The sequence below is a fragment of the Adelges cooleyi genome, unplaced genomic scaffold (genome assembly GCF_023614345.1).
Source record: "Adelges cooleyi isolate 19-005CV unplaced genomic scaffold, UGA_ACOO_1.1 ACOO_flye_CR_arks_rails_tigmint_CR_PRNA_108, whole genome shotgun sequence".
NCBI classification, from domain to species: domain Eukaryota; kingdom Metazoa; phylum Arthropoda; class Insecta; order Hemiptera; family Adelgidae; genus Adelges; species Adelges cooleyi.
Window position 1 is genome coordinate 5,614,179 of NW_026095761.1, and position 13,434 is coordinate 5,627,612.

The window sequence follows — 13,434 nt, forward strand, 5'->3', positions numbered from 1 at the left end:
TTACCAATTACTAAATTAATTATCAGTAAAACATTTTAAAAATAAATATTTGCACCTTTTATTTTTTTAGACTTAAGCTTACTTAGGCGTAAGTAATAAATAATTTAAAATGTCTAAAAATTAATATCACATATATTATATGAAAGTCAGATATTCAAAATCGTTCCTCAGATATTCCGAAAACCGTCCCAAAAAGTGTCCTTAAGGATGTTTATAAGAAGTATTTATGCTATCGAAGTGGTGGTAAATCAAAGTACCCATAATAATTTATTATTACACCAAACGAGCTACTTTAAGAATGTCATTCATATTTCAGACTACCTAATTATGTTCTTATTTCTTAAATATGTTTATAAATTATAAGAACTCACTATAGTAACAATATTACCTATATTTTTCTCTTTTGCCGCTTGTTCCAATCATTTAGAGCTGACTACACCTATAGCAAATCGCTCGCTGACGCCAAAATTACCCTAATCTAAGAAGAAAGTACTAAACTATACAATTATTTACATTATTAAAATATAATCTTAACCCATTTCTCATTATTTAATGCATAGATTATTTATTCAATTGATGTTCCTATTCATAAAATGAAGAAAAGGTTCATATTCGAAAAAAGAAAAAAACAATTAGGAATAGAAAAATATTCATTTTTTTAATAATTTATAAACAGTAATACTAAACAAGATTTAAATTCGGTTTTGCCATTGCAATTTGAAATCACATAGTGAATAAAACTATGGTAATTCATAAAATTAAATTATAAACAAAAAAAAATTGTAATGTGAGGCTGAATATAAATTAATTAAATATAAAAACAAATAGAACTGATAACTTACACATAAATAATATTAAAAATAGTCATACAATGATAAAAGACTATGAATTATAATACAATAATTTTAACACTTAATAAAATAAAATAAATATAGTTATTACTTGAATATAAAAATAATTGTTACATAAGTCTAACTAGCACATTATATAACTTTTTGGTGTAGATGTCCTAGAATTTTCCTTTAACCAATCAGCAAAATAAAAATATTTTTCCATTTTGCAAGTGTTGTTATAAGAATTTGAATACAAATTATTTTCTTTATACGTATTATTATGACAATGAGGTCTTTCAAACAACTGATTAACACTATTTGTTGAAACTATCATGTCAAATCTCTCATTAGCTACAGCAACAGATGACTCCAGCATGGTATTTGATTCCAATGAACTCAACCCACTTTTTCTTAAACAACACGGCGAATTTTTGTTTTCTACAAAAAGAAAATTTAAATTACTTAAAAATAATATTTTAATCAATTCTGAAGTACACACATACCAGTAAACTTGTGCCAAAAGGAAAATCTGCAAATATTTTTGGGTTTCAAACGTAAGCTTTTAGAATAACTTAAATGGATCAGAGCAGCAGCTTCATTTGAACATGAATATTTAATCGAAGTAATTTTAATAATTAATTGATACGCAGCATTCATAACCTTTTACAGAAATAATATTTTACACAAATTAAATATATTACCAAAAAAATAGGTTCTTCCCTGTAATATCATGAACGTATTATTAATTCACCCAGATTATCAGTGACATCCTGACTTTTTTATTTTTTTTGAACTACTTAGAGACAATTTTAGGAAGTTATTTTGATTTTTCAGATTGACCCATATTTTATGATATTAATTATAATATAACCCCTAAGTTGAATGTGTTGATAAAATTAATGTGTGTGTTGATAGTAAGATGATAAAGAATATACTAACATATTATAAGAATAAACTTTATATTTTCAATTTCAAAACTTAAAGCTGCACAGAAATATAATTATTTACTTATATTAAAAATTGGTCATTTTTTAAATTTAAATAGCTTTAATAGTTATTTGAAAATAATTAATTATTTTAAATAAATGTTGGATTACTTTATCAAATAATTAATGAAATAAACATTAATTACAAATACATTTTTATTTGCTGTTGCAATTAATAATTCAATTAAATACATTTCATTTCAAAAAGTCAGGGTGCGAGTTGCGGTGGTAATAGGTGTCAAGCTCATTGCGCTTAAGGTACTGGGTTCAATTACCGCAGCACTGCAAAACCGACGTTGGCCGCCCCATCTAGCACAACCTCTGCTTAAAAGGTGTGGCATTAAATTGTTTAATTTAAAAAAAAAATTTTATGTTTTATTTAAAAAATAATAAATAAATAAAAGCAGTCTAATAAAATTAAAATAAATCCTACTATTGCAAATTATAATTTATTTAATTTTATTATTTAAATATTAAGAGTTGAAATTTAGTTATATAATTTTGAGTTTGTTACTAAAAATTGTTTAAATAAAAATGCTATGTAACTAATATTTAGGTATTTGTTAAAACTAAAATTACAGTTCTATTTATTTTTTGAATTTTTATATAAATTGGTTTTTATTTTTAATAGTTATTTAAATTTTCATTTAAATAATGTTCTACAGTAAATCATAGCAATATAGATTCTAATTTAAGTATACATACTCAAAATATAAAGCAGGTATGCGATAAGAAAAATGATTTTAACTTGGAAACTTTTTACTGTCAAGTTTTAGGTCGAAAATGTATTTAGTTATTAGACATTAGTAGATTTGGAAGTCTATACAAAACTATACTATCTAACAATAAACTTAATTATATATTTGCCACCAATATCAAGAAATTCCTTAAAATAACGATTTACTTCTAGAGATAACTTACTATTTTATTAACATTTGTAGTATTATTCATAATCACACTTGTAATAGTCCAATAAATGTTGTCATCAACATAAAATGATTTCATCTTAAATATCTCATATGTGATGTTTATAAAACATAGTTGGATATACTTAGAAAAGTATAATGTAGTATTAACAAAAATAATATTTAGGCATCTAAAAAAAAATGACAAATGTTAAAATGGTAACATTTAAATGCCCAGTTGTCGAATATTAATGGTTAAAATATCAAATATTTGATAAAAAAGTTGTAACAAAAATGTTTAATCCAGTCAATTTAACATATACATTTTTTTCTAGGAGTTATTTTGATAGTGAAAAATAATTTATTTCTGGGTAACAAACAGGCCCTAAAAGTAGGTATGTAGGATGAATACTATATTACTTCACAAAAAATAATGTTCCACTAAAATCCACAAACTCCAAAAAACACTTATTTTGCAATTTCAAATTCATCATAACATACATAACGCACACAATTGGTAGATCATTTAACGACTGATTGGTGTACATATTTCCTTTTACAAATTCATTAAGAACATGTATAAACTGTAACATAAATTATATATCTATACAGTTACAATACAACACAAAATATTTTTTATTTTAAACAATCATTAGTTAAATGAACTTTTAGTATTATAAATGTACAATAACAAAATCATTTTTTTTAATATCTAATTAACTTTTTTAACTGCTAATCTTAATTTTACTACTTACTGATGACATAAGTCTAGTTGGTGTTAAAATTGTTATAGATATTCTAGGCAAGTTTATTACTACTTTGAGTAATTTATAAAGTAATGTCCAAAATCCAATTAAACCTTCAAAATTTACATTCATTAAGAGTTCCTAAAATACAATAAAATGTTTTTTTTTTAATAATTCAAGAAAATATAGTTTGTTTAAATATTTTGTATAATATGTAAACAAATATCAAACTATAATTTGTATTTTGTCTAACTTACATGTTTTTGCAGCAACTCCAACTTATTTAACAAGAAATAAAGAACAGTTGTTGGTAATGTAGTTTTAGTGCAAATTGAGCATACATCTTCTGGTAATAATTTAACATGAAATTGTAGCATTTTTGTTAAAAGTTTCAACGCACTAAACATAACTCTAGATGTGCTATTACTGAGTAATACATTTTCAAGAACTCTGTAAGTCTCTATGTTAGCCAGTAAAGTAAACGTATCAAGCTGCAATTAAACATTTTATGCTTTTAATTTATAATTTATAAGAAAATATTTTTTTTTGCAGAATATTATATCCATATGTCATAAACATATACTTCATAAACTTTCTTAATATTGTGTGGTTATTTTTAAGTAAAAATTTCAAATTTTTATAACAATTTGACATGTGAAATAATTTTCACTTGATACTATTTTGTGGAATGGATATTGGACATAACCATACAGCATACCCATTGTGTAATTGATATCTGAACAAACTTTATTCACAACAATCAGTATAATGAAAGAATTATACTACTGAAAGTTAAATTTCAATTATAATAAAAATAATTATTAATTCTTATCATTAATATAATTATAGAAAAATTAATTTTGACATACTGCATTTTTAAAAACATGTTTTTCTTAGATTAAAATTAAATTGACTTTTCTGGTTTTTAATTTTTTCTATGTACCCTACAAATTTTAACACATATTTTTCAAATTAAGTTTTAACTTTTTACAGCACTCACATAAGAAGAGCTTGTGTATGTGTGGAGGGGTTGGATAATGTCTATTATCCATTTAAAGGAAATAGCCCACCCCTTGCACTAAAGACATTGACTTAAGTAATGTTATATTAAATTAAAATATAGTAATTACTTACATTTAAACTTGGTGTAAATGCAGATTTATATAAATGTTTAAGTGTTACAAATGCAGTTTCTTCAGAATGTCCAGAAATCAACGAGACACAGTTAGATAATTTAGCAATTTTTAACATGTTGATGGATTTAATAACACATTTGGTATGAAAAGATCTAAGACTAATATCACAATCACAGTTTGCAAAATTAACAATGCCAATTGTCATGAGACTGGAATCTGTAAATATAATGTTAAGAATAATTGATAAACTGTATTTAAAAATAAAGCAAAATATAACAACAGGTGAAATTTATATTAAAAGAATTTAGTAGACTCTCACAGTTGTCAAAATCTGAATTTAGAAAGCAGATAACTAGACAGTATTGAGTACGTCTATCAACACAACATAATTTATAATAAATGACATGTTATCATTTGGATTTAGGGATTTCCATTGTACAATGTTTATACAGAATATAGATTGTTGTTAAGACATATATATTTATTTATATATATATATGCATTATAAATTTCAAATTTAATTTAGTATAGATTTTGTTTTTTAAACTTGGTTAGGCTATAAAACAATAATATAATATATAGCAATACTAAATAAAACTACACAATATTTATTGGAATGAACTTACTTATAGAGTTCGTATACCATATCAAAATGTTGGATGAATCGCAGTTCCATAATTATTTATAGCATCAAATTCGTTATTTTTAGATGATCCTTCTAACGATGTGATATTATTTGATTCCTGAGAATAGAAGAATACAAATCTATACTACAATAAGTTAATAAGACTAAAATAAATAAAGTTATTTACCTTATCATTTATTTCTGGAAAAATGGTACTCAAATTGAAATTGGTCAATGTATTTACATTATTACTATTGTTGTAGTAATTGTTTGTATTCTGAGTAAAATGCTGAATTGGCTTATTATAGGTTGAATTTGTCATATTAAATGTTGTAGGTAAAGGAATATAATTAGCAATATTATGTTTTGTTGTAACAGGAGGGTTGTAGAAATTAGGAGCTATTTGATACGTAGATGGTTGTTTATCTAAATCATTTCTACAGTCGTATAAATAATTGCTATTGTGTTGATTGTAATAATTACTTATGTTTTCGTTATTACTATAACTCGGCTTTTGCCCAGCCTTATAATATGTCGTCTGTTTATTAGACAAAATATGTTGATTTTTTGGATTCAATTTTAAATTAGAATTATTTTTTTGATGATTTCTGATCAATGACTCTGCACTATGATTTGTTGATCTACTGGAATCATGTGAATATTTTGATCTCACCCAAGATTGATCTTGTTCGAATGTGTTAGAATCAGGGTAATAATGTTTTGTTTGATTTTGGTAATAGTCTTTATCGGTTTTCTGATTCTGGTACACACAACAGTAATCCTTAGCACAACTTTTTCCTTTACGTTTGTCATTAGTTTTGGGTTGTTCTACCAATTGGCTTACAGATAAGAAATTTGAATTTACAGATCGTGATTTTGAATTTATATAATTAAACATATTTTGTTCATTACTAGTAATAGGTATGACATTGTCGTTCTTCTTATTGCAATCATACAGGCGCTGATCAAATGGAGTATTTGTACCAGTATTTATATTCAATGCCAAGTCGCCTACTAAAGTTGGTAATGTTGAAGGCATATTTGTATCTAAATGAGGCAATAAAGGTAGAGTTTTCGAAGGTGACCATGAATATGTTTGTTTGGGCTCAGGTTGAATGTCAAAGGTCATATCGAAATTGTTTTTCTTTTGATAACTGTCATCGTTTTTCTTGGGATACAGATTTTGACAACCCTTATCTGTCATCCAATTAACCAAAACATTTTTATCATTTTGCTTTTTTTTCTGTTTGGGTTTATGGGGCCAAACTTCATTATAATTTTCTGTGTCAATGTATGTAGTTGGATTTATATCATACGGCACATAAGGAACATTGTTTGTAAATGCTGTTGAAGTAGATTTATCGTTTTTTTTAATATTTTTACTTACATTTTTATCATAGGAATTATAACTGGTATACCTCCAAAGATCAGAACTCGATTGTGTTGTTTTATAGTATGAAGCAATATCATTAAAATGTGTTTTAGGATAAGTTGCGATGGAAGGCTGTGAAGTAGTTGTTGGTTTCGATTTCTTAACTTCTTTATTATATCCAAATATATCATCATTTTTCTTACTCATATCCAAGAAGTTTTCATTATAAAAAGGTTTCTCATTATAACCATAACTATCTTTAGTTTTGTTTTTATTTTGACCTTTTTCACAATCTTCTATATTTTTCTGATATAATTCTGTGGCTGGCGATTCAAGATTTCCAATTTGAAGTATAGTTGTTGGGGTGGCTGAATGTATATCATTGTGTTCAGTTTCATTTAAAATGCTTGTATTTTTTGAAGTTGAAACAAGGGGAAAAGAAAGTAAAAATGCTTCAGTCGGTGACATAGAATCAGCATGATGACCACCAACTGGTCCCTGTAAAGAGCTAAATAGATCTGTAGAAAAATCGGTATTCGGCATGGGCAAACGTATATCATCAAAACAAGACATAATATTCTTTGCAGTTTCCATTGATTTTCTTTGGTTTTCTTCAGTTAAAATACTTAATGAGTTAACAACAGCTGATGTCGTCGGTGTTGAAGACAAACAATCAGGTGGGTGATCATTTGATAATTTATTACTATTAACGTTTTCAGTGTTGTTAAATTTTATTTCATTTTCAGTTGAACTGCTGTTTACATTATCAATTGAAATATTTTCTTCTCTTTCAGTCTGTTTCTCATTTTTTTCTTGATTTATATCTTTCACAATGGCTTCAATTGTATGACTTCGTATACATTTATTATCACTAATTTTTACTGTTTCTAAACTATTGTGTTTATCAGCTTCTGCAGTATTATTTTTGCTAATATTTTCATTGTCCAGATTTTTTTTTTTAGTAGATTCCTTTATGGGCTCAGATTTTTTTTTTAAATTTGCATCATTCAAATTTGTAGTTTTATTAGTACCATTTAGAAAATTTGTTTTTTTTAATAAACTGTTGTAGGTTGCTAATGATGGGATAGGTCTTTTATTTACTGACGTAGTGCTTGTAGCATCATTTTTCTTTGGAACAATCAAACGCCCAGAGCTTTTATACTCAGGTAAAAGTAATAACTTAGGTACATCATACACAATTTGAGATTGTGGTATAATAGGAGTAGTTTCAATTTTAATTAAATGTCCTTTGGGGACAATAAATGTAGGTTTGTTAGAAGTGGCTAAAACCGGCAGGTTAAGTGGTTTGCTTTGTAATAAAATAGAAACTGGTTTTGGTAATAATTTAGATTTTCTTTTTAATTTTTGAATACACCTGTTTTTTATAGTAGAATCTTTGATCGGTTTTGATTTATTTGGAGTTTTCAATAATGATCTTTTGTTAGATTTTTCTTTGGGTACTTCAATTTTTGATTCTTTCAAAAGAGATAAAAGATATTTGATTTTATTACATAATTGAACTATTCTATTTTTCAGTCTTATTATTTCTTTACCTAAAAAAAAAACATAACATTAGTTTTGTGAAAAAAAATTTACAATAAAATCGGTATGTACAAATATATAGAACATGATGCTATACTACATCCTGTAACATTTAAAGGCATATCAATTATTTTAAAACAATCCCATTTAGCAACATGAACCATCTAATAACATTAAAAAAATCATAAGGTTTCCAACAAAGGATGTAAATATCGACGCCCCGTACAAAAAGTAGCACCGTTCAAGTTCTTACAAAGACAAGCACCGTTCGTGCTATTGGTGCTAGTTTTTGTAAAAAATTCACGAACAATCCTACTTTTTGTAAGGTCATCGTCAACCGTGCTAGTTTTCGTAAGAAGCCTGGATTGGTGTTAGTTTTTACTAGAACTTGAACGGTGCTACTTTTCATACGATACGTCAATATAATGCTGTTAATTATTATTATAATAATCATTATTTAATAGTATCCACTATTGTGTAGATAGGGTTTTGTATTTAATAATAATACATTACACTAGTTTAGCTCCAAAAATAGATGATTTCTTCTAACCTAACCTCTGTTCACTTAAACATATTATTTATTTATTAAACTTTTTGTAAAAATAATTATCTACAGATTGTATAAATTATATATAATTAACAAAACAATTTCTACAAATGACTCAGTTTCATTTTCTGCATGAAATACAATTGCCACGACTTAATAAACATGCATGATTACTAGATAATAGTACGCAAGAAAATTACCCTGGACTTGAAAAAAGAAGTATTTTACTACGTTAATTTATAATTACAAGTTATAAAATCTTCCATAACTGTGGCAAATGTGCAAAGATAGGGAAACTTTGTAGTCTAGAAATCATGCCTGTTTATTAAGTCATTGTTAAATATAAATAATATGAAGCTACACTTACGATTTATACGATTTATGTTTGATATTTGGAGCTTTTCACTTTGTAAGATTCTAATAAAATCAACTGCATGATTAATAATTTCTGCTTTACCCAACGAAGCATTAGTTTCTGATGCAGGCAGTACAGTGCGCAATTCTTCAAAACTGACATTTAATCGGTCTCTTCTCTCTTTTTCATATAATCGATTTTTACTAAAGATTTAGAAAAAAAAACAAATGTAGTCATTAATTATGTCAGCCATAATATTCTTTCATGATCAGACTTACGATGGTTCCTTTTTTCCACCCATAGCGAAATTTAAAATTCAAAACCATTGTATTGAAATAACTTTAATTGTGAAAATTTTGGTACTAATATTATATATTAGTACCAAATTGCATTAATACAAACATTATTCAAAATACTTTCATACGTTTGAACTTAAGCAAGGCTAAAGTCCTTAATTATTTTTTATACCTAACAAAACTCAAATAGTTAAATTTTAAAAGCTATTGACTTCACAACTCACGTACACTATACACATATGTTATGTTAATTATTTTTATCATTTTAAATAATTGTTATTTATTTTCATTGTTAAAAGCATATCAACAATAAAATTGATAATGATTGAAATATGAACACAGAATAACCAGAAGGGACATTTTATAAGAAATCAAATAGGTCAAAATTTTGGCATTCGGTCATAGGTTCCCAAATGATAACAAGTTACCACTTTGGTTTTGTCGGTCCCGCTCTATCCCGCCCCTCGTGGTTCTTTTTTTTTTTTTTAATAGGTTATAAACAAGTTATACCAATTGAAGAATACTATCGAATGGCTTGGGACCTATAACAGCTTGCCCAAAATTTTAGGTGCATCAGTGTGGCCAGAAATCAACCATAATTCATTTTTTTTTACCGTAGAAACTGATTTTGCACATTTGCTAGTAAGGAAAAGAAGAGTGCCAGAAGTAAGAGAAAAAAGGTAATTATCTGTATACTTATATTGCCTACCCTGATTCGTCCACAGACATTATAGCAAGCCTATCCCCATAAAATCCCATGTAATTAAGTATTATTTTTTGTGATATAATTATTACTATTGATAAACGTTATCTTTTAAGACTTTTGTATTTATATAATATATTTTAGACTTGTCAAGTCCTTGTCCTTTGACCTACATATTTCTATATTTTCTATAAAAAGACCATGCCTTGTCACTGCTGCGCCGTTGCAGCCAGATATACCGCTAACCGGTTTTAAGCAGTTTCCTAAAGTGTTGGTGTGTGAAAAATGCTTTGCAGGACCTAGTTCTTCTTATAGGTTTTTGCCTAAAATATTCCCTTCTAAAATGACATGTAAAATTTAATTATGTCTTATCAATATCAAATGTCCAAATAACTTCTAAAGCTTATGATTTTGATAAGCTCCACTAGAGAGCCTATGTAATCTATAATCATTATATTGGCTCGTCGCTCTAGGCCTTTTAAAATACTCTTTTCTTTTCTTTAAGCAATTAATAACTAATCAGGTTTGTCAGCCCTTATAAAACGTAATCGTAAAATGCAATCAATCGAGTATGTACAAGTTATTTATCTTTTAACAACTAAATACTTTAACAACAGTGAAATATAGGTATTTAGCCTTTTTTAGGACAAAACCAAAATATATGTATGTAAACATAGGACTTGTTTCGCTGAACTACTTTGGCCTCTGAATGCATTTAAATGCCGTCAAAATTGAAAACAACGTAACATAAAAATCACGGTTTTTTTCTTTACTTTTGTGTTAAAAAAAACCTGTAAGTTCTACATTAAATCTGAGACAATTTTAATACAGCATAGAAAATACATTAAAAACCCCGTTTCTTAAGGGACCCGTGCATAAATTAGATAACAATCAGAAATACTATAAAATACACAACGGTAATAAAATTTTACCTGTATGAAGTTAAAAAAATATGTTTATAAGGATTGTCCCTTTTTTATAACGTTTTTATTATATATTCTTAACTCAAAGTTGGGCAAACAAACATATATTATATATAATTATTTTGGGTCCAAGAAAAAAAACTAAAACTTCAAAATTGGACTTTAGTATATACTATATAGTTATGACCGCATTCCAAAATCCAAGATCTAATATCTATTTTATGCTCAATTCCGCCTTAGCTACAGATAAGCTACTAGCATACATTTCGTTATCCCTATTTCAATTCTTAACTGTAACAGTTTCAACAATTAAACGCTTAAATAAATTATTTTACCCGGGTTGTTTTAATGGAATAAGTAGGTACTGTTGGTGGATTGCATTTATATTTATATAGGTAATATACTAAGTAGTCAACATAATAAAATACAGTTAAAAAACAGCTGCCAGATCGCAGTATTAAAGTAATATTATTGAGATAGTAATTTTTTTCTTCGAATATCAGAGTTCAGACTTTGAAGTTTAGACCTACAAATATCTATCGAGACTGACTTACTATTACCTTAATAATACTTATATGTGTAACTGCTACCTCGTATCACAGTGACCCAAACATAGAAAAATCTAAGGCGTTATCATGAAATATAGTTATGAATAATATATTGAAGGACTTTAGCGCATAGATATTACTTATTAGGTAATCTTTAAAGACCATTACAAATAGTAATTACACAACCGTGTTTACAAAAGCAAATTTAAAAACATTATTATATAGCAATTTTTATGATTAATAGGTTCTATATATAAACCCAACAAAACAAAAATAATGCGGTGCACGGTTTTATTTAAGGTCATTCGTTAAGATATTCTATCTAAATTACTATCTTTAATCTAAAATCCTTTACAACTATTACTACGGAGAAGAAGGAATGTTACTCTGTTTTTATTTAAATTTTTTCAAACACAATTTAGGGACTAAATATGCACTTTTGGGCTCAATATTCACGTTTAGTCTATAACAAAATGGAATTTCTAAAAACTTAGTTTGGGAGTTTTCAAACTTATTACGATTGTCTATTAATATTATTTATAACCAATGCACTTAAAAATAAATTTACTTTACTAAGGTTATAACTTGTATTTAGTATTTTAACATTTAGTTAACTATATTTTTATAAAAATAAGTACAGTTAAAATAGTACATCCATAAATGTCTAAGCGTTGAGTGAAGAGCTAAGAGGGTCACCAGTCACCCCCCTTAGACTTAACTTAAGTCTCTTTAAAAAAAGTATATACATATAATATCAATTAGGTATTTTTGACGATACAAGTAGCGACGATTTTTCTCCCTTGTAAGAAAAACTTTCCTCTTACTTTACGTACAGCTACATACTTAATTGTACCTATTTAGTTCTTAGGTATTTACTAAAGTCTAAAGCGTTTCTAAATCCAGGATTGTTTTATCCTGAAATTTCTCACGATAATGGTTGATTTTGATCCGAAATTATTTTTAAACAATGTTCTACATACTATTTTATAATATTAAGCTAAATATTTAAGCGCCCTCTTTACGTCACTTAATCAAAAGAAGCAAAATATATCGTTTTATTTGTTATTGGAATATTGTCCGTGAAGAAAAAATAATAACAATAAAGATTAAGATTATTAATGTTTCCGATTGTCATCGACTCTTTTATAATTTAAACCATTAAATGTGAATTGTGTTCGTTTTGATTGGAATAACTTTTATAAGGATTCGATTAAATATAAAACAAATCATCAAGCTTAATTCTCCGGGAAAGGATTGAGATTAAATTGTTTTATACCTTGCATTCCTCCTTATAAATACAGTCATAAGCTAAACATATACATTAAAATAAGGCTAAGTATTGATGTAAGTATATACGTTTTTAAAAATCAACATCACTGGACCACTTGACTCAAATTTTAAATAGGTCCTCCGTTTATATCGGAAATTGTTTTACCTAATCAACCGCTTATTTTAATAATCATAGTGACTTATTACATAGTGACTATTCATGCAATTATTGTAATAATACAATTGTCTTTTTGATAATAAATTAAGATTTAAAAACAAATTTGTTATTTCTATTTTAATGTATTGGAGAAAAATAATTACAGATTCTTTAAAACTTTAACTGTTTGTAACTTTCTTTAAATAAAAAAGCAATGAAGAATAGTCACGAGACCTCCGTTGAGCGAGATGCCATTTTTAATAGGTGATAACCTCATTTTCAAATATTTACCAATTTATATAAAAAATAATTTATCGTCAAATATAATTCACAATTAGTGTCGTATTAAGAATTTTTTCAAAGAATGGGAAGATATGCATTGGCAAACATTACATTTACTTAGGAGGCTTCGTTTTTAAGAACTGACCGGATTAGATGTTATAAATAAAATAATGAACAGGTTCCAGTAGAAAGAATAAATATGGTGACCC

At 26.6% G+C, this 13,434-nt stretch overlaps 1 protein-coding gene across 2 annotated transcripts; it reads right to left on the reverse strand.

The window, feature by feature from the left end:
* Positions 1–1,336: 1,336 nt before the first annotated feature.
* Positions 1,337–9,620, reverse strand: LOC126844516 (putative uncharacterized protein DDB_G0282133). 2 transcript variants are annotated; one of them, XM_050582774.1, is made up of 10 exons: positions 9,326–9,620; positions 9,060–9,250; positions 5,419–8,156; positions 5,233–5,349; positions 4,605–4,822; positions 3,728–3,961; positions 3,480–3,611; positions 3,145–3,308; positions 2,741–2,915; positions 1,337–1,493 (listed from the first exon to the last, which is right to left on the reverse strand). In XM_050582774.1, the coding sequence occupies exons 1-4, from the start codon at positions 9,346–9,348 to the stop codon at positions 5,254–5,256; spliced, it is 3,048 nt and encodes a 1,015-aa protein (XP_050438731.1). In that variant the 5' UTR covers positions 9,349–9,620; the 3' UTR covers positions 1,337–1,493; positions 2,741–2,915; positions 3,145–3,308; positions 3,480–3,611; positions 3,728–3,961; positions 4,605–4,822; positions 5,233–5,253. The 2 variants fall into 2 exon arrangements, with proteins under 2 accessions (XP_050438731.1, XP_050438740.1); XM_050582783.1 differs by lacking the exons at positions 1,337–1,493; positions 2,741–2,915 and adding an exon at positions 2,967–3,109.
* Between the last annotated feature and the right edge of the window lie 3,814 nt (positions 9,621–13,434).

Coding starts and splice junctions, on each gene's coding strand:
- LOC126844516 (XM_050582774.1), bottom strand. CDS start 9,348: ATGGGTGGAAAAAAGGAACCATC. Junction 9,251..9,325: donor GGTGGAAAAAAGGAACCATC/GTAAGTCTGATC, acceptor CTAAATCTTTAG/TAAAAATCGATTATATGAAA. Junction 8,157..9,059: donor AAACATAAATCGTATAAATC/GTAAGTGTAGCT, acceptor TTTTTTTTTTAG/GTAAAGAAATAATAAGACTG.